General features: G+C 43.0%; 4 protein-coding genes across 4 annotated transcripts; 2 read left to right on the forward strand and 2 right to left on the reverse strand.

The window, feature by feature from the left end:
- The first annotated feature begins 469 nt into the window (after window positions 1-469).
- LOC107036380 (uncharacterized protein KIAA1841 homolog) lies at window positions 470-5,326 on the forward strand. Its single transcript, XM_015254321.2, has 9 exons — window positions 470-533; window positions 854-1,116; window positions 1,267-1,742; window positions 1,955-2,335; window positions 2,724-2,990; window positions 3,101-3,395; window positions 3,816-4,300; window positions 4,656-4,837; window positions 4,917-5,326. The coding sequence occupies exons 1-9, from the start codon at window positions 470-472 to the stop codon at window positions 5,030-5,032; spliced, it is 2,529 nt and encodes an 842-aa protein (XP_015109807.1). The 3' UTR covers window positions 5,033-5,326.
- Window positions 4,878-15,493, reverse strand: LOC107036381. The gene is made up of 8 exons (XM_029125987.1): window positions 15,189-15,493; window positions 11,832-14,259; window positions 11,607-11,611; window positions 10,430-10,555; window positions 8,723-9,570; window positions 8,665-8,679; window positions 7,140-8,129; window positions 4,878-7,045 (listed from the first exon to the last, which is right to left on the reverse strand). The coding sequence occupies exons 1-8, from the start codon at window positions 15,334-15,336 to the stop codon at window positions 5,660-5,662; spliced, it is 5,946 nt and encodes a 1,981-aa protein (XP_028981820.1). The 5' UTR covers window positions 15,337-15,493; the 3' UTR covers window positions 4,878-5,659.
- LOC107036511 lies at window positions 15,431-18,184 on the forward strand. The gene is made up of 3 exons (XM_015254529.2): window positions 15,431-15,782; window positions 15,919-16,007; window positions 17,242-18,184. Exons 1-3 carry the CDS (start codon window positions 15,746-15,748, stop codon window positions 18,043-18,045), a joined length of 930 nt encoding a protein of 309 aa, XP_015110015.1. The 5' UTR covers window positions 15,431-15,745; the 3' UTR covers window positions 18,046-18,184.
- Window positions 18,185-18,470: 286 nt separating this feature from the next.
- LOC107036423 lies at window positions 18,471-19,847 on the reverse strand. The gene is made up of 2 exons (XM_015254372.2): window positions 19,525-19,847; window positions 18,471-19,098 (listed from the first exon to the last, which is right to left on the reverse strand). Exons 1-2 carry the CDS (start codon window positions 19,677-19,679, stop codon window positions 18,696-18,698), a joined length of 558 nt encoding a protein of 185 aa, XP_015109858.1. The 5' UTR covers window positions 19,680-19,847; the 3' UTR covers window positions 18,471-18,695.
- Between the last annotated feature and the right edge of the window lie 112 nt (window positions 19,848-19,959).

The raw sequence follows: 19,959 nt of genomic DNA on the forward strand, positions 1-19,959 counted from the left end.
ATTGTTCATCTAATTAGTTATAATTAACGATTTATTATCCATCCAATCCATCTAATTGAACTTGAAGCTGAGCTTTTATTCTGCGTGTTCACTACACTGGACAATATTTGAATTTTCCGTAGCTTTTGTTTTTTGTAATTGATAAAACCAACTTCTGGCGTTAAATTAATCAATGTGGTAATAATTAATCCGTCGCAATACAACCAGTGAGCAGACATCGTACATTGTATCATCATGAGGATTATGCTCATGCGTAACAAAGTGTCATAATGTGTTTGTTTGATCTATCATTTCTGGGAGTCTTAGAAACCCCGGTATCGAGTGAATTCATCATCCGTAATTTTCTGACGTTAAATATCCCGTGTTCAATTAGTTGAGTAGGAAAAATCCCCCGGAATCATTGAAAATATGAAAATGATGGGGGAGTCGGTCGGTTTTGGTTTCGTCATCTATTGAGTAAGAAGTGGAAATGTGTCAAAATAGGCTGAAGCGATTGGAGTTCGAGAGGATTTACAATGAGAGATTGAAAAGAGGTATTTCCAAGCCGATATTATCCAGTGCGGTTTCAATGAGTGATGGTGAGTCTCACAATGGTAAAAATTTCATGGAAAAACTACTGAATTTTTATTGAAAGTTCCACCGGTTTTTTGGCCGATTTTATTTTATCTGCTTATTTTTTTATTTTATCTGCTTATTTTTTTTATTGTTTAAAGTGCGAAAATCTACATGATTCATTCACACTATCTCCAGTGGATTTAAAGCTTCCGTTTGAACATTTTTTTATGTGGTTACCGATAATCTATTTGATTTTGATTTTATTTGATGAATTTTGGTTTTTACGCATTCGTTTCAGCGCTGCACAGCCCCAGATCCAGTGAGACCCGACTCTCCAGGTCATTCGACGTGTACACAAAAAAAATGGGCGACATTTTCCCAATTAACGACGAAAAATACCCGGAATTGACGATTCAAATGTTCTTCGAGTTTATGAGAACCGCTTATCAAGTGAACGACAGTTTCGACGAGTTGTCGACGATTTTATCGACAAATTCGGAGTTGAATTGGACGGAACTGGCGAAAATTGATTTGAATATTCGGTCGCCTAATGAGAAGAACGTGGGGACTGAGGACTTGGCCCTGGGAAATTGCCAGAAGCCTCAAGTAATGATCGAGTAATCTATTCGAAATGAATAAAACTTTTGTTTGATTCGAAAGAAGAATTATTACGTGTCATTACGTTCCTGATTTTTTTCTCAACTAATAAAGCCTTTACATTTAAAAAACTATTCATTATTGTCCGCTCCTGTTGACCATTTCCTCCGATTTCAGGAAATTAACGAAATAATCCCCAACAATGCGCAAACCCAGGACCCTGAGGATTTTCATGAAAAGAACAGGCCAATGGACCAGAACTCCAACAACAGCATGAAATCCCCGGAGAGTGTTTCATCGACGAAGAAGAATAAAACTCACAGGCACGAGGTTTCGACTGAGAACAGGGAGCACCCCCTGGGGAAGTTGATGAAGAAGAGCCTCAGCGATGTCTTGCACGAGGGCTTGCTGGACTCCGTGCTGCCTTACATGCTGCCGAAGCCCGCAGTGTCTCAGCCAATCATCAAGAAACCGGTGACGAGTGAAGCCAAGAGAACAGCTTCACTCACTGCGAATATCGAGAAGTCTATGACTTCGACGCACAAGGAGAAGGAAAAAGACAGAAATAAAGTTCACAGGAAGTCGCTTGAGTAAATAACTTACTATTTTCATTCATTCCTATTCAGAAAAACTAAATTATGGAAACATTATGGAACTTTTTAGCGCATTTGCTATAAAACTTTTTCTATAAAATTGTTTAATCCATCAAATTAGCTAAAATTAGTTGATCCATCGTCATGAGTCAACTAAAGATTTTTTCACTTTAATTTTCTAACTCTTCTTTATTTTTCTCTCTGCCCAGGACTGAAGTGGAAATTCACGTCTGCGACGAAGCGAAGAACGTGAAGAAAGACTTTCGCTGCCCGCAGAAGCTGCTGATCCAGAAGATGTGTTACTTCGCTGACGTGACTGCGGGCCAGAAACTCGAGGAGATGGACATCTCCGTCCACTGTGATATCGTCATCTTCGACTGGCTGATGAGATGGGTCAAGAAGGACATCATTAAAAAATCAGAGTGGCCGGTACTCGAGGCCAGTAACGTCATACCAATCACGGTGTCAGCCTCGTTCCTCCAGATGGAACCTCTCCTGGACCAGTGCCTCGTCTTTTGCCACGAGAATATGTCGGAAGTGTTAAAAACGTCGACAATCCTCACGTGTCTGAATGACAACATCTTCTCCAGGTGCATTACTCCCCTTCCAAATTACGTAACAAGAAAAAAAAACAATTTTTTATTCAGGAGGACATGTCACTACATTTTTCAATTGATTTCTGAAGTCTTCATTCAAATAAGACGAGAAAACAATAGTTTTTGCTGATTTTTTTAATGTAAAAATGTTGACTTTGGTCATTTTTCCAGATTAGCTGATCTATTCACGAATGCACTATTTACGGTGCATTACTCCCCTTCCAAATTACGTAACAATAAAAAAAAACAATTTTTCATTCAGGAGGACATGTCACTACATTTTTCAATTGATTTCTGAAGTCTTCATTCAAATAAGAGGAGAAAACAATAGATTTTGCTGATTTTTTGAATGTAAAAATGTTGACTTGGGTAATTTTTCCAGATTAGCTGATCTATTTACGAATATGGACGTAGAGATATTGAAAGATAAGAAGGACAAAGTTCAGAGCAGACTCTTCTGCAAATTGATCATGTCCCTGGCAGATCCGATCCCGGATACACGAAGGGGTCACTACAGTTCGTTATCAACTCTCTTCAAATGCGGAAAATGTGGGAAAAATGTCATTCGCTCCATTTCTGATTCCGTCCCATGTCTCCCGAGCTGTATGAAGATCGATAGCAAGGGGGATCTGCACAGCAAGCACACGAGGTGAATAAAAACTCCTCGAAATCGTTATAAAATAAAAACGACGACTTTTCATTCTGGAGAAAATGTGAGAAGATAATTTTTGTCTGAAATTCTCTTCGGATTATTCTCAGGGATTTTAATTGGACGTTGAACGACTACATCGTGAGCCTCCGCTCGGAGCTCAGGACCTGGAGGAAAGTCTACTGGAGACTCTGGGGGGACTGTCATTTTTTAAACTGCAGACAATGCAACACGCATTTCCCGATCAATCAGATGGACTGGTGCAGCTATCACCCGGACAATCCTCAGTTCTTCGTGAATGAGCAGCAGAGGGCTTCTTCATTCCCTCTGGGGCGGTACCCCTGCTGCAGTCAGAGGGCCTATCGATTCGAGGCTTTACCGAACAGGGATGGCTGTCGATGCAGGGTAAAATTGGACAATAATTACGATGACGCGTCGTTAAATCCTGGGGAAAAAATCTTAAGCAGAATAGTTTTACCCGGAAGAAGCCCCATATGATCCATGTAAAAAAATAGGGCATTAAAGGAGAAGAGAATTGAAGGAATAGAAGAATAAATAAATAAACTTACTTGAATTGTCATGGAATTCTTGACCTAAAACTTGACGTTTTCATCAATTTTTCAATTAAATTCTGAATTTTCAATGTTGAAAAAAAAAATTCAAGCAGTTGAATTTTTTACAGGATAACATCAGATACAAGTAAATCCCCTAGGATTTTAATCAATTATTCAAAACATTCAGGATCAATTTTCCAGGATTAAATGACGTGAAATGAACAGTTATCTTCATTTAATTTAAATCGAAAAACCTTGGGATTTCGTTTAGGAACACATACCTTCAATTTCAGTGGACAACGACGGCCACGTGTTGAATATCTTCACGATGTACAGGGAGGTGATATCCCAGGATCCACCGCAGAGGTTCTTCCCGGAGAAGATCACGAGACTAGTTGCGAGAGACCCGTCACTCCCCTCGGGGAAACTGCTGTGCAAGGAGCCCATGTGGTGGGACGGGATAGAGCTGGCGCCTCCCAGGGCCAAACTGGGGCTTCTGGGGAAGCTCTGGGGCGGCCCTGGGGTCAGGAAGCCGTGTCAGGTGGAGGGGCAGAGGCACAGGAAGTCCAGGCAATCCTCCCAGGTTGACACCTCGTCGCCCCCTTCGTCTGGGAGTGAGAGCGACGAGGATGAGACTGGCACTGCCTGTGGGGACAGCAGCCTCGAGGAGGACTCGGGGAACAGTGACGAGTCCAGTGCATGCCCTATGTACAAGTCTCTGAGGAGGAGCAAACGGAAGTATCATTCGATAAAAAGGTATGGATTTCGTTTTCGTGAAATAATTTTTTAAATGCATTCAAGATTTTTTTATAGTCAATACGTTTTTTGAAGAATAGAGTTTTCTGGAAGAGAGATGTTAATATTTGATTTGAAAGTCATTAATTATTGAGATAATTGTACATTCGCTGAAGAAATAATGATTTTTTGAAATAAATTCATTCATCTTGGGATATTTTTGTGGAAAATTAAATTTTTTAAAGAATAGAATTTTCTGGAAAGGAGATCTTAATATTTGATTTGAAAAATAAAATATTAAAATTTTGAGATGAATATCGAAATTTTGAGCACAAGAACATCTTTATAAAGTTCTCTTGAATTATTTTGGATGAAGAAATGAAGGTGGCAGATGCTGGAGTATGAATCTAGTCGTCAGGTACAATCAGGACAATCAGAGAGACTTTGAAGAGCGAGCCGCCGCTCAAATGGTCCAGCTTTTAACGAAGAGAACATCGCCTGAAGCCACGGTGATGCATAAGCCGCATAAACATCATGCATGGCACAATCAGCCACTAGGTAACAATAAAAAATGAATAAAAAACAGGAAAGCGGAGTATTTCCCGCAATCAATGCATTTATTTAATTAATTATTCAGGTGGTACATATACAAAGCTTGAGGCAGAATTCCGCGAACAATCGACTCAGGCATACAAAAGTAAAAATTCATCCAACAGCAAAGGACCTGGACGCTCTCGCTCCTCAAAAGCTTGAGATTAATTTAATTAACCAGTTATAACCGCCTCTCATTAAATCGTCTTCATGTTGGAGTAAAAAACAGGAAGAAAAGTCGTTAAGAAAATTAATAAAAAATGAATTTTTAATTAACACATAAAGATAATAAAATTAATAATTCTTGTAAACATTTTTAAAAGCAAATTACTTATTTCCAAAATTCAGTTCACCCGGTGTTCCCTCATACTAACAGCTTCATACTAACTAACAGTTGAATAAAATTATTAATTACCGATAAAATAAAATAAATCATTAATTCTCATAAATATCTTTGAAGTCAGTAGTCGATCAGTCATGTCTTTCCTTAAATCGTCACAATATTGAAATAAAAAAGGTCAAAGTACTACAAGAAATTGACAAAAAAAAAGTTTCAACTCTTCGAAAAACAAATAATAAAACCGGTAATTCCCTCAAGCATGAACTCCCGATTTTTTCCTCTCGAAGGTCTATCCATGCATTAAAAAAATTGACTGACCCATTCCCAGCAATTCACCTCCAAACGTCAATTAAAATTCATTTTCAATTCATTTCAATTCATTCAAAGCGTAAAGTTCAAACTACCCCTAAAAAATAAACGCATTATCATAAATATCTTCAGTCAGTATATCACCCCCCCGAGTTCCCAGCCCTCTCCATCTGTTCAACAAGATCGCTCCTGTCCAAGAGCCTGTTCAACTCCTCCTCAGTGAAGACCTCCCTCTCCGAATCAACAGCCTGATGTTCACTCGCCTGCAACAGCTGCTTCATCCTGACAAGCCCCTCCCTATTGACCTTGATATCCTCAATCTCCTTGGAGATGACTAGCATCTCCAGTTTCCTCTTGGCCTGCGCACGACTGACAATGGCCTCGTCGTAGCTGCCCTTCGTGCAGAGCCTGTAGATAACAACAGGTTTAGTCTGGCCAATCCTGTGGCACCTGGCCATCGCCTGAATGTCGACCTGAGGGTTCCAGTCGCTGTCAAAGATGATGACAGTGTCAGCGCCCATGAGGTTCAGCCCAACGCCCCCAGCCCTGGTGGACACGAGGAAGAGAAAATACTGGGGATCGTTATTGAAGAGTCCAATGGATTCTCTCCTGACTGCAACGTCCGTGGAACCGTCGAGCCTCTGGTACTTCCACGGTCTCATCGTCAGGTACTGCTCGATGACGTCCAGGAGCATCTTCAGGGTGGAGAACAGGAGGACCCTGTGGCCGTCCTCGTGGAGCTTCTTCAGCATTCTGTCGAGCACCATGAACTTCCCCGAGAGCTTTATCAGGTCCTGACCGACGGGGAGGCCTTCCTCCGTGGGATTGTGGATGAGGTACGGGTGATTGATGACTTTTCTGTACGTCATCATACGATTGCCCATTGTTATCTTCGAGAAGTACTCGAAGTTCTCCTCAGTCACGTGTGCATACTCATTTAGTCTTCTCATTTTCTTCTGGACAGCTGGGGTAGTCCCGGACTGAGGGAGTTCCCTGGGAGCTCGAGAGGTGCCAGGAGCTGGCGAGGTCGAGGCACTTCGCCCGGGCGAATCACCGTAGACTCCGCTGTACGGATTCCTGTACGAGCACCTGCGCTTCGGCCTGTTCCCGAATTCGTCGTCAAGGATCAGAGACCCATTCATCTCTCCAGCGAGCTCGTCCAGCTCGTAGTTCAGCAATGCAGAGTACATGTCGTGCTGGAGTTTGCTCATTGGCGCGTACACCAGGACTTCCTTCTTCGGCGGAATGTCCAGGCAGACGTCGGACTTCAGCCTCCTCAGCATGAAGGGCCTCAGTATCTCGCGAATCAACTGGAGGACCTTCCTCTCCTCCTCCTGCTTCAGCAAACGATTGGTGCCTTCTTCGTTTCGAAAGTCCTCGATGGTGAACCACGACTCGAAGACCGCGAGGTCGTCGAAGATGTCGGGCATCAGGAAGTGGAGGAGGGACCAGAGCTCCTTCAGGTCGTTCTGCAGGGGAGTGCCAGTCAGCAGCAGACGATTCGAGGATTTCATCTTTTGTATCACCTGAGGTGATTGGAAAATTGAGAATAGTTTAGTTCGTTGGGGTTTTTATTGTACGTTGTTGTCGTTGAATATNGCCCATGAGGTTCAGCCCAACGCCCCCAGCCCTGGTGGACACGAGGAAGAGAAAATACTGGGGATCGTTATTGAAGAGTCCAATGGATTCTCTCCTGACTGCAACGTCCGTGGAACCGTCGAGCCTCTGGTACTTCCACGGTCTCATCGTCAGGTACTGCTCGATGACGTCCAGGAGCATCTTCAGGGTGGAGAACAGGAGGACCCTGTGGCCGTCCTCGTGGAGCTTCTTCAGCATTCTGTCGAGCACCATGAACTTCCCCGAGAGCTTTATCAGGTCCTGACCGACGGGGAGGCCTTCCTCCGTGGGATTGTGGATGAGGTACGGGTGATTGATGACTTTTCTGTACGTCATCATACGATTGCCCATTGTTATCTTCGAGAAGTACTCGAAGTTCTCCTCAGTCACGTGTGCATACTCATTTAGTCTTCTCATTTTCTTCTGGACAGCTGGGGTAGTCCCGGACTGAGGGAGTTCCCTGGGAGCTCGAGAGGTGCCAGGAGCTGGCGAGGTCGAGGCACTTCGCCCGGGCGAATCACCGTAGACTCCGCTGTACGGATTCCTGTACGAGCACCTGCGCTTCGGCCTGTTCCCGAATTCGTCGTCAAGGATCAGAGACCCATTCATCTCTCCAGCGAGCTCGTCCAGCTCGTAGTTCAGCAATGCAGAGTACATGTCGTGCTGGAGTTTGCTCATTGGCGCGTACACCAGGACTTCCTTCTTCGGCGGAATGTCCAGGCAGACGTCGGACTTCAGCCTCCTCAGCATGAAGGGCCTCAGTATCTCGCGAATCAACTGGAGGACCTTCCTCTCCTCCTCCTGCTTCAGCAAACGATTGGTGCCTTCTTCGTTTCGAAAGTCCTCGATGGTGAACCACGACTCGAAGACCGCGAGGTCGTCGAAGATGTCGGGCATCAGGAAGTGGAGGAGGGACCAGAGCTCCTTCAGGTCGTTCTGCAGGGGAGTGCCAGTCAGCAGCAGACGATTCGAGGATTTCATCTTTTGTATCACCTGAGGTGATTGGAAAATTGAGAATAGTTTAGTTCGTTGGGGTTTTTATTGTACGTTGTTGTCGTTGAATATCTAATTTATTATTTAATCACGGTGAGGATAGAATAGAATAAGAATAAATCAGTGGGACTGGTAACCAATATCGAATCACTTCTCTCAAACTTCCGGGAAATCTTCGTGCTATAGCAAAAACGAAAAGTAAATGAAAAAGAGAAACATTACTTTACGCAAAAATAATTCTGTAAAATTTTCAGTCTCCAATTCTCAATTTCGTGTATTTATTTTAATCACAAAAAACACTTTTCACTGATCTTAAACATGATTTCTCTTCAATCAAACTTGTAACGTGTCAATTAAGGAAAAAATTATATATAATAAGAATAAAAATGCATGAAATTATATAAATCCGAAAAGAAATTAAAATAAAATAGTATAAATTAATCTATTCCCTAATAAACAAGAATAAATCAATTAATTGTCATGAATATCTCAGTCAGCGCTGTCAATAGAAATACAACAATTAAATGAAAAATACCTGAACAATGCTCAACTAAAATAGACCAAAAACATGAGTAAAGCAATCGCTGCATCACCTGTGCCAATAGCGACTGCGAGTTCTTGAGCCTCTGGCCCTCGTCGACGACCAGATACCTCCAGTGCTGGCTCCTCAGGAAGACTTCATCCTTCACAGCCACCTCGTACGTCGTCAGTACAACGGGCTGCGTCTTGAAGCCATCCACCCCCACCGGGCGTGTAATTTTCTTCGCCAAAGTCTCCCTCTCCTCCTTCGTCCCGTAGAGGAAGACGACTGGAATTTCCGGGGAAAACCTCTCAAACTCCATCAGCCAGTTCGGAGTTGTCGACAGGGGCGCCAGCACGAGGTACGGTCCAGCCTGTTTTTTCTCGAGGAGATGAGCTATCATCGCGATCGCCTGGACCGTTTTACCCAGACCCATCTCGTCAGCGAGAATTCCACTCATTCCGTTCTCGTAGAGGGCCTTCAGCCACTGCAGCCCCTCCTCCTGATAATCGCGAAGGTCTCCCCTGAAGTACTTCAAGGGAACAAAGACCTTCTTCTCCTCCAGGTCATCCCCCGCAACTGCGCCCAACTCTCCCATTTCTTCTTCAAGTTTTCCGTTTTTTTTGGCTCTCTTCGCTGCCGGGACCTCCTCTTCTTCAACTGCACTGCGCTTGTGGGCTCTTCCACGGGGTTTAGGGGCCTCGGGGCCTGCGCTCTTCCCCGGGTTCAATTTTTGGGCGAATAAATCGGAGTAGAACTTGCTGCGGGACACCAAGTGCAGCAGACGTTTGTACGTGTTCTGACGTTTCTCCTCGTTCTGCTGCTCCTGGAGGACGCGAGCTGCTGCCGCGCGCTCTCTACGTCTCTCGAGGATCTCCTGGGCCTTTATGCGAACCTGCTCTTCGGGATCTGGGGCCTCATCTGTTAGGGAATTGCTTGGAATGAAGGGGGAATCGGAGGACTTTCTCTTCGGGATTTTAAAATTCGTATTTCTTTATTTGTTCGGTTTTAGAGTTTATTTTTGTTCGGAATTTTAGGCCGCAGGCTATCGCTGACTCAGTAAAAAAATAAAATGATAATTGTAGAAAAAACATGATAATGTAGTAATGTAGATATTATAACACCAATTATAATATAATTCACTAGTGGAGCGGTTGGTTTTTGATGAGTATCTCAGAATTGAAGGGAGATAGAGGGATTTCTCTCAGAACCTTTTTTGTAGAACAGAATGAGAGCGACAAAAGAATTATTTACGAAAATTTCTCTATCTCCCTTAGATTCGGAGATATTCTTCAAAAACTCAGGTGAATTATTTTTTTTCGAAGAAATGTTCTAAATAATAAATGAAACAAGACGTTTTTTCATACATTCTTTAACATAAACATTGATCGAAACTATTTTCTGTCGAAGAATTGTTCTCCAATGAGAAAAGTTTTCCGACATTCTCCCTGAAAACAGGTGTTTTCTGGATTAATTCATAGATGAGAAATAAATTCGAAGGCAACTGTCGTTTAAATACGAAATTCGCGACTTTGCATCGTATTTTGATTTATAATAAACACCGAAAGTCTTTGTTTACGAAATTCAAGTTCACGAATGCCCGAATCAATGTCATTGAGATTCAACGGTCGGATTTATGAACACAATCGACAGAACTGTAGCTCCCAATCCCCAGAGAATCCAGCAAAATTCTCATTTTTCTTCCCTCTTCCTCAGAACAGGAATTTAAAAATTAAAAGATCAAAATTGGCGGTGCAGAATTGAATAGCCAATATCTCACCCTTCTGTGGAGTATCTGCACCGGCGATGCTTGCGAATCCCGAGTCCTCGGGATCTGCCCCCTCGGGAAGACCCTTTACTTCCGCAGGCTGTTGATGCCCTTCACCAGTGGGAAACTCCATAATAACTGTCCCGATGCCACCGTTTATTTAAAATGATAAAAACGAAGGAATAAAAAAATTCAATGCAATTAATTTAAAAGCGAAGCGCTGAGGGTTCGCAGCTGAGTGTTCACAGCTCGCTGGTCAGCCAGGGAATGATTCGAAAATGAGGAAAACGAGGTGAAGCCAGTAGAGGGGGAAGGGCCAACAGATTGGAGAATACTGAATAATTCAAATAGAATCGTGTAGAGCACATACTGCCCCCAGTGTTTATTAAATTAACGAATTACGAGGTACATGTACGAAAATATAAACGAATTCTCATAGAAAGCAATTAGATGACGAGGAAACATTACTAGCGAAGACCCTTTTTTTCAATTTCGTAACTTGTTGACGAAATTCAATACTTTCTTTCCCTTAAAATTGGATTCTTTTAATAAAGAAAATTGAAGTGCCCATTTTAATAAATAATTCTTCCCGCCAAATGAGGTGAGGTAGAGTGGGGAGAAATGGACCACTTGATGTATTCTAATTTCACTGGATTGTTGATGAAATCGAATTTTTTTTTCATTGAAATTTGATTTAGAAAATACGAAGTGCCCATTTTATCCCACCGACCCCTCGTAATTTTCGTTTACAACAAAATACGATTTATTAACGTTTTTTACACTCAAATAAATATCCCTATCGGTTTCTCGAAAGTTGAAGCTCATTTCTACAAACTCTGAATGATAAAACTAACTAAATTGCGTAAAATATTGAAACTTGTCCTCTGCACACATAAAAATATTTACGATTACACATGAATATTTATTTTGTTATATCTTTAATGTAAGAAACTCAACAATTCCTCACTATTTCTAAACTTCAGGGACTAATTTTGAAGTCTCAAAGGATAATATCAACCATAACTGACATTCGAATCCTTTTATTTATTCCTCTCTCCCGTAGATATCCACGCAGTATTTACTATCCTTTACAAAAGAATGCTGTGATGAAAACAAATTTTTTTATAAATTTAAAACATTGTGTCTTCTCTCTACGAAACTTACGATAAATCTGTTTTTTCTCACTCACCCATTCTTCAGACGATTAATCATCCCATCACACTGTTAATTAAATTTTTAAAGTAAGAAAATACGCAATTTCTTAAGTTTTACAAAACTAGTCAACAGGATTGATTTCCAAGTCCCCAGGAGCACTACCTCATAAAAACCAACCATTTACGAAAAAACCAGAACCAACGAAAAATACAATAGACGAAAAAAAAAACAAGTCTTCCCCGTATTTCGTCTCTCCTACGGCTGAGTCTCCTGCTGAGCGCCCTCACCCCTCCCCTCAAGATCGCTCCTGTCCAGGAGTTTCTCCAGCTCCTCCTCCGAGAGGAACTCCTTCCCCGAGTTCCCCACCTGTTGCTCGCTGGAGTCCAGCAACTCCTTCAGCTTGAAGAGCCCCTCCTTATTGAAGAGCGTCATCTCCTCGATCTCCTTGGAGATCACCAGCTTCTCCAGCTTCCTCTTGGCCTCCGCCCTGCTGACAATGGCCTCGTCAAAGGTTCCCTTGGTGCAGAGCCTGTATATAACAACAGGCCTGGTCTGCCCAATCCTGTGGCACCTGGCCATCGCCTGAATGTCGACCTGAGGGTTCCAGTCGCTGTCAAAGATGATGACAGTGTCAGCAGCTGCCAAGTTGAGCCCAACCCCCCCAGCCCTGGTGCTTATCAGGAACAGGAAGTAATCAGGATCAGTATTAAAAACATTAATACGATTCTTCCTGGTTTCTATGTCAACCTCTCCATCGAGCCTGACGTACTTCCAGGGCCTCATGCTGAGGTAATCCTCGACGACATCGAGGATCATCTTCATGGTGGAGAAGAGGAGGACCTTGTGCCCCCCCTCACTGAGCCTCCTCAGCATTCTATCGAGCACCACGAACTTCCCAGACGCCTCGATGAGGTCATTATCGACTTTCGGGAGTCCAACGTCATTCAGAGGCAGATGAATCAAGTAAGGATGATTGATGATCTTCCTGTACATCATCTGACGATTCCCAAAGGACAGTCTGAAGAGGTAATGGCAGTTGTCTTCAGTAACCTGAACGTGGTCAGTCCAGTTCTCCATGGCCTTCTCCACAGCCGCTGTCTTCACCGGCGTCGTCACCTCCTTCCCCCCCTCCTTGGCTCCCAGGGCAGTCCCAGGCTCGTTCTCACGAACAGAAGAGTCCGAGAATGGGGCCACGTAGTCCGGATCAGGGGTTGAAGGACGACTGTCGTCCTCCGAGGAGATCGAAGTGTCCTGACTGCCCTCCAACGACTGATAAGGGTTCCTGTAGACCCCACTGTACTTGTTGTTCACAGCACACCTCCTCTTGGGCCTCTGCCCAAACTCGTCGTCCAAGATCACCGGCTCAGGCTTCGTCTTGTACATGGCGCAGATGTCTCTGTTGAGATAAGCTGTGTACAGCTGTCGCTGAAGTGCTGACATGGGGGCGTACACCATCACCTCCTTCTTCGCTGGAATGTCCAGGCAGACGTCTGTCTTCATCCTCCTCAGCATGAAGGGCTTGAGGATCTCCCTGAGGGACTGCAGCACCTTCTTCTCCTCCTCCTGCTGGAGAATCCTGGTGGTCCCTTCCTCGTGCTGAAAGTCCCTGACGTCGAACCACGACTCGAAAACAGCTAGATCACTGAAGATCTCGGGCATCAGGAAGTGGAGCAACGACCAGAGCTCCTTCAAATTGTTCTGGAGGGGGGTTCCAGTCAGCAGCAAACGATTTGACGACTCGCACGTCTTCAGGATCTGCACCAGTTGGCACTCGGAGTTCTTGATGCGTTGGGCCTCGTCGATGATTATGTACCTCCAGGTCAGGGCTTTGACCACTCGTTTGTCTCTTATCGGGGTCTCGTAGGTCGTCAGAACCACTGGGAGGGTTCTGAACCCATCCACTGACACCGGTTTCTTCAGCTTGAGGGCCTGCTGGGCTCGTTCTTCTGGGGTACCGTAGAGCAGCACCACTGGGATCTTCGGGGCGAACCTCTCGAACTCCATCAGCCAGTTGGGGATCGTCGACAGCGGCGCCAGGATCAGGAAGGGCCCCGACTGGCGCTTCTCGATCAGGTGGGCCATCATCGCGATCACTTGCACCGTCTTACCCAGCCCCATCTCGTCCGCAAGGATTCCAGACATGCCGTGCTCGTACAGAGCCTTCAGCCACTGGAGGCCGTGCTTCTGGTAGTCTCGGAGGTCCCCTTCGAAGTACTTGGGCTGCGTGAAGGGGCCCTCTGCGGCCTCGTCTGCCTCGTCGACCAGCGCCTCCAGCTCTGCCTGGATCTGGTCCTCTGTCAGGTGCTGTTTTCCACTTCTTGTCATTCGTTTTTGAAGGTCAGGGGGCAGGGACTCTTTCAGGTCCTCCTGGGGGGCCTTGCGGCCTCTTCGGGGGCGCTTTGGGGGAGGTGCGGGGGTAGAGTCGTCGCCGGGGGCCTCCAGCTTGCGCTTGGAGGACCTCGAGGTCGCGGGCTTTGTCTCGGTGATGCTCAGCTTCTTCACCAGGAAGTCTGAGAAGAACTTGGATTGCTTCAAGAGGTGCATCAGCCGTTTGTAGGCTTTCTCGCGTTTCTCGTTCTCGTACTGCTGCTCCGCTTGGCGCCTCAGCGCCTGGTGCTCCAGGCGCAGGCGCTCACGGTCGGTCCGGCTCAGGGGGACTGGGGCCTCGGGGAGACGCGATCTCTCGTCTGGAAGAGGAAGACGGGTCATTGGCTGGCGGGGGTTGCCCGGCGAAACGAGATGAGTCTGGGAATAAGGTCGGGAGAAACTATTTGGGAACTAGGGTCGGTAGAAACGAATTCGGGGAGTGATTTCTGAGGAATCGATTGGAAATTAAATTTTGAAAAATGTTTGGAAACTAGTTTTGTTGGAAAAATAGGGGAATTATTTTGTAAGGAATCAATTTGAGTATTAGTTTTTAAGAAATAGATCTGGGAATTGATTTTTCTGACGTTTTTTGTAGGTTTTATTTTTTTTTAACCCCAAAAATTAGTTTTCCCAATTATCTCTGAAACCAAAGGAGATATCAAAATTTCTATTATAACCTTTTTTGTAGCTCTACTTTCCCCCCTCAAAAATGCTCCTCATGAAAATTTCCCTATCTCCCATATATTCAAAGATATTCATCAAAAACTGTAACGAAGAAAAATGAATATCGAAAATCCCCAAAAAGTCGTTTTCGCTAATTACCGCCGACCCCAAAGGAGATATCGAAATTTTCGTCATGACCTTTTTTGTAGCTCTCCTTCTCCCCTACAAAAAACCTCTTCACGAAAATCTCGCTATCTCCCGCCCCCGCCAAAATATCCGCCAAAAACCGACCGATGCCCCAAAAACCTATAATTATCTCGTTTCACCACTTCCCTGTCTCTCCTCCAGAGTAATTCCGTCATCACCATCCTCAACACTTTTCCCATTCATCCCCAGAGCTGTTGCCAAGGTCACGAGGAATTTAACCGCCTTAACGATCGTTGCAATCATTTCGCTGCGAATTTACGGGGATCACACGAAATAAAAAATACCAAGTCCTTTTATCCACCCGAGATTTATCGCCGAAACGTCATTTCCAATTGTATTCTTTTGTTTCACGAGAAATAGAAAAACACGACGCACTCACCATTTTCTGTGGTGACAGAGCCTGCGATGCTGGCAAACCCCGAGTCCTCGCACTGCCCAATGCCGTCGGGAGTGAATTTTCCCGAATTTTTGTCATTCCCATCGACAAACGAGGTATTCATCCCCAATCCGTCGAATTCCTCCCCCATTTCCGTGGAATTTCAACCTTTGGACGTACGATTCAGCGAATAAACGATAATTTCGACTGCACACGGGCTCAGACTTGCTCCCACTGAAGCAAAAAGACAAATGAACCTAGCCGGACAAAGAGAAGACGTCGGGGAACAAAACCGTTGGGATTTTTCGCGCCCAAACCCACCGGCACACCACCCCCACCACCCTCGGCTCTTATCTAACCTCTGTTGTAAACAAACTCTGCGATTGGTCGAGAGGAGGAGGCTCTCAACCGGAGGAAATCCAACTTCACGAGAAAAAAAAAACAACATCAGAGGATGAGCTAAAAATTCCACTGGAAATCCTCAGAGTTTTGGCGAAATAAGGAGAATTCACTTGGAATTCAGTATTACTTGACCCCTCGTGGAGCTTCTGGGGGAGAGGATGGCGAATTTAGTGAGGAACATCTTCAAATACTCGAGTGAGAATGCCTTAAACTTCGGGGAACACTTAACCTCAATATTTTCAGGGTTCAAAGCTTTTTATTTCGATTCAATTAGTGGGATTGTTGGGATTTTTATTTGAGGCGTTGATTTATGTTCTTTTGGGCGTTACAGGGGATTACCTGAGGTCGTCCTGTCGACTAGTGCATAATGAAGTCAAGGATAAAGTCGAGACACAGGTGCAGAAGGAGGATGAGGATTTTGTGAGTTCAATTTGTTAATCATATTTCCATCGCTTATTTTTTTTATTTTGGAGAGAGGATTCTTTGATTGAGGAAAATTAAAATTAAAACGCAAATGTTATTCTTTGAAGCTTGAATTATTCAATTAAAGAAGAATAGAGCAAAACAGACTTTTTTAATTATAAATATCTTGGGAACGGCTGAGTCGAATTCCCTGATTTTTTCTTCATTTTGAAGATATTTTCTTCAGCCTTAAAATGAGTTTCGATTTATCCAAATCGCATCGTTTGTTCAGGAGATATTAACGATTGAATCTTCCTTCAATTTCGTCCTTTTATTTTTTTTCTTTTTTTTTCTGTTGAAAAAAAGGCTTTGGAAGCCGTTGTTGTGCATGAAATGAGTTACGAAGAGTTGAAGAAATAACTTGGGCACTTGATTTTTTTTTTTAATACGTTGAATAAACTTTTTAGCCCATAACACTCGAGGAAAATCCTTTCATGAAGGAGAAAAGAGTCTGCATTCTGTGTAGATTGAAAATAGAACCTGATTACAAGAATGTCCGGCTTTTGTCTCAATTTCAAAGCTCCTACACGGGAAGAATTTACGGAAGACACATAACTGGTCTCTGTAAAGCTAAACAGGAGAAAGTGGAGAGAGAAATATTGAAGGCACAGAACTGTGGATTAATGGCGATTTATAATAAAGATCCAGAGTACATCCGTGATCCTAAACTGTTTGATCCGGATCATCCCTTTAGGCCCCATAAATTCTAACTTTACCATTAAAAAAATAAAATTGTACCTTCTTTCATTCGGATTAAAATAAATCGTTCAACAAATGCTGAGTCTATTTTTTTCTCCACTTGGGGTACCTTGACCAATAGATGAATACTTAGCATTAATTCATAGACAATTTCATGTTCCACCAGAATTTTTATTAATAATGACATGAAAATTGTGTTCATTTCAATTTTCATTCATTAATTCCTCTTCATCCGAATCTTTTGATCATAAACTATTTAACTTTTCCACGACATTATTATTATTACTATTATTATTATTATTATTATTTTGTTAATTTATTAGAAATGGCGTCACTGCAGGATTTTTTCTAAATTCTTCCACTCGAAATAATTTTTGTCATCATCCATAACAAGATTGTTCTCCATTAATTATCTACTGGTCACGTCACCCAATTTGTCAAGCCATAAAATCCCCCTTCCCCAAAGCTGACGATAACTCTCTTTTTCCTGAAGTCAAGAAGAAGCGACTCAAAGTTGACAGACCCCGAGGCCCCTCTCATCGTCAATTTCTTCGAGGAGAGTCCCTCCCCGAAGAAGACCCCCTCCGACATTTGGAAATACCGAAGCCAGGAACTCCCCCGACCCAGTCTCCCCCTCAGAGAGGATTTGGTGCGAGAATCGAGGCGAGACGCCGCGAATTTGCGATCTGAACTTTACGAGAAGGAACGCACGTGGGAGCAGTCGACTGCAAGACTGGAGAACGTCTTGATCGAGATTAAATCTGCTCTGGAGGAGATGAAGAGGCGAGAGGCTCAGGCGAGTGCAGCGGCGCACCATCGCAGCGCGTACCTCAACCATTTGAGGATAATGGCTGCGAAGATTGAGAGAGAGGACAAGGAGAGACGAAGATTTAATATTCTAGTCGTCGGGGTGAGCGCTTCCGACGAAGACGCGACGTCCAGGGCCTCGGAGCTCCTGGAGAAGTACTTCAACCTGCGAGACTGCGTGGCATCAGCTCGAGTCGTAGGAAAAAGAAGGGACGTCCTGGTGGTGCAGCTGACGAGTGCCGAGGCCAAGGCTGAGGTCACGAGGAATCGCGCGCTCCTCAAGGACACGGGGATTCTAATTCGTCCGGATTTGACTATTGGGCAGAGGTTCCTCCACAGGAGACTCAGGGAAATCGGATTCGAGGCCATGAAGCTGGGGAAGAGCGTCAAATTGGGGTATACGTGGGTTCGAATTGATGACGTTAAGTATTATTGGAACTACAGGACGGATTCCCTTCAGCCGGTTGATCGAGATCTGACAATTGGATAGGAGTTGATTAGGAGTTGATTGAGGCATGAATGAGGGAACTAATTAATTAGTTTTTATTCATGTACTGAGCAATTTAATAATGAACTAATCAATCAATTCTTCAGTTAACATTAATTTAAACTAATTAATAACTAATTCATTTAATTTAATTTTTTATTCATTAGTTTGAATTATTTAAAATTTTAGTAATTGAGAAGAAACAAAATTTTTAGGAAATTGCTTCAGTCTTTCGAACTCGTATATTTTCTGTGCTAATAAAAAATGGAAAAATAGTTTAAATATGAAGATTAATTTCGAATTTCTCACTTACTCCAACTTTTGGCGGGAAAAATCCCTCAATTACGCCTTGAATCAATTAATAAACTGTAAATAATTAATATTTTAGTGAGGTTAAACGAATTAGAATGCAGTTCTACGACAGACGATGTTTGTTGTACTATCGAATTTTATTTTTAATATTAAACGTTTTATTTAACACAAAAATACTCTTACTCTATCATTTCCTAGTCTTACTTGAGACTAATATCGTATATTCTCATATATTATATATTCATATATATTTTCAAATGAAAAATAATGAATTGCGGTGATAAAAAATAATAGTGGACGATTAACAAAAAGCGAAGATAGAGGGTAAATCCCATTTTTATTTAAGTTAAATCAGCCTCATCTGGGAACTTGACGACTTCCTCTGGAATATTCAGCATTGCCAGGATCCTCCTCATGTCGTAGTAGACCCCCTCTGCGTTGGTATCGTTCCAGTCCTTCTGGAATTGCACTAGAGCACTCTGGCAGGCAGTCCTCCACCTGTCGATTTCTTTGTGCAGATCTTCTCTGTTGTGCTTTTTTCGACAGGCCAGTTGGGCCTTCAGGCTGTCGACCTGCTGTCGTTTGTCACGAATCGTCTTCTTCAGGGCCAACAGCTGGGGCTTTGAGGGGAATGGGACTGGCTTGTTCTCGCGATTATCCTCACAGACTTCGATCTCGATTCTTCGCTTCTTTATTTGAGACTTGTCGGGAAAAACTGAGGCCCTTTTCGGTGTGGAATTTTGCCTGGAAGTGATTGATAAATTATTCAATGAATTTAGTCATTAATTCACAAATTAATTCATTTTCAATCAATTCGTTAAGTTATTCAACGTTTGATCAATTTATCAATTGATTATAAATGATTTAATTTATTGATTAAATTACATTAGTCAATGATAAATTTCATCATAATGACTAAATAATAATTATAATTGATAATAATTGATTTAAATGATAATTATTAATGGTATTGATTTATCATTAATTATGATTCAATTTATCATTGATTAAATTACATTAATCAATTAAATTATTTCGGAATTAATGAGTTTAGAGGGAGAGAAAAAAAACATACAGAGATGCATAAAATTCAATCTAGTGGTGTTTTCTAAGGTAAAATAAATAAAATGAACTGAATGAAACTGAAAAAAAAATGAAAAAAATTCTTACAGAGTTGTAGTGGGTGTCGAAGTTGATGTAATTAGGGGTGATGATTTTTTAATATCACTTTTAGGCGTCAGCGAGGCGAATGGAGAGCGAAAGGGCCTGTTTGCCAGGCTGCTGTTCCTCAAGGGGGTACGTTTGGAGGTTAATTCCTTGTCCATCTTGATAATTTTGGGGGTGAATTATAATTGGAGGCGAGGGGACTGGGCCAGGCTCTGGCAGATGATCTTGCAGGTGATCATCAAGAAATTGACATTGATGCACTCCTTTTAAACAGTTAATTCGATGAGAAGGTGACACGAGAGGATTGTGTTTACGTTTGACGAAACAACATCTCAAGGTCAGTCACGTGACCCGGAATAGCGCGTCATATTTCATTGGAATTTTTAAAATGTAAATTTTTTTCTCGAGAACTGAATTAAATAAAGCGAAACGATGAAT

This window comes from Diachasma alloeum, unplaced genomic scaffold (genome assembly GCF_001412515.2).
Source record: "Diachasma alloeum isolate Michigan unplaced genomic scaffold, Dall2.0 Dall_scaffold_00209, whole genome shotgun sequence".
Lineage (NCBI taxonomy): Eukaryota > Metazoa > Arthropoda > Insecta > Hymenoptera > Braconidae > Diachasma > Diachasma alloeum.

What these genes read in the sequence shown, in the direction of transcription:
- LOC107036511 (XM_015254529.2), top strand. Translation starts at nt 15,746, where the DNA reads ATGGCGAATTTAGTGAGGAACATCTTCAAATACTCGA. An exon ending in GAACATCTTCAAATACTCGA is followed by an intron (nt 15,783 to 15,918) that starts GTGAGAATGCCT and finishes TGGGCGTTACAG; the next exon opens with GGGATTACCTGAGGTCGTCC. An exon ending in AGAAGGAGGATGAGGATTTT is followed by an intron (nt 16,008 to 17,241) that starts GTGAGTTCAATT and finishes TTTTTCCTGAAG; the next exon opens with TCAAGAAGAAGCGACTCAAA.
- LOC107036423 (XM_015254372.2), bottom strand. Translation starts at nt 19,679, where the DNA reads ATGGACAAGGAATTAACCTCCAAACGTACCCCCTTGAGGAACAGCAGC. An exon ending in TCGACACCCACTACAACTCT is followed by an intron (nt 19,099 to 19,524) that starts GTAAGAATTTTT and finishes AATCACTTCCAG; the next exon opens with GCAAAATTCCACACCGAAAA.
- LOC107036381 (XM_029125987.1), bottom strand. Translation starts at nt 15,336, where the DNA reads ATGGGGGAGGAATTCGACGGATTGGGGATGAATACCTCGTTTGTCGAT. An exon ending in CTCTGTCACCACAGAAAATG is followed by an intron (nt 14,260 to 15,188) that starts GTGAGTGCGTCG and finishes TTCCTCTTCCAG; the next exon opens with ACGAGAGATCGCGTCTCCCC. An exon ending in TGCAGATACTCCACAGAAGG is followed by an intron (nt 9,571 to 10,429) that starts GTGAGATATTGG and finishes ATTCCCTAACAG; the next exon opens with ATGAGGCCCCAGATCCCGAA.
- LOC107036380 (XM_015254321.2), top strand. Translation starts at nt 470, where the DNA reads ATGTGTCAAAATAGGCTGAAGCGATTGGAGTTCGAGAGGATTTACAAT. An exon ending in GGTCGCCTAATGAGAAGAAC is followed by an intron (nt 1,117 to 1,266) that starts GTGGGGACTGAG and finishes CAACTAATAAAG; the next exon opens with CCTTTACATTTAAAAAACTA. An exon ending in ATGGCACAATCAGCCACTAG is followed by an intron (nt 4,838 to 4,916) that starts GTAACAATAAAA and finishes TTAATTATTCAG; the next exon opens with GTGGTACATATACAAAGCTT.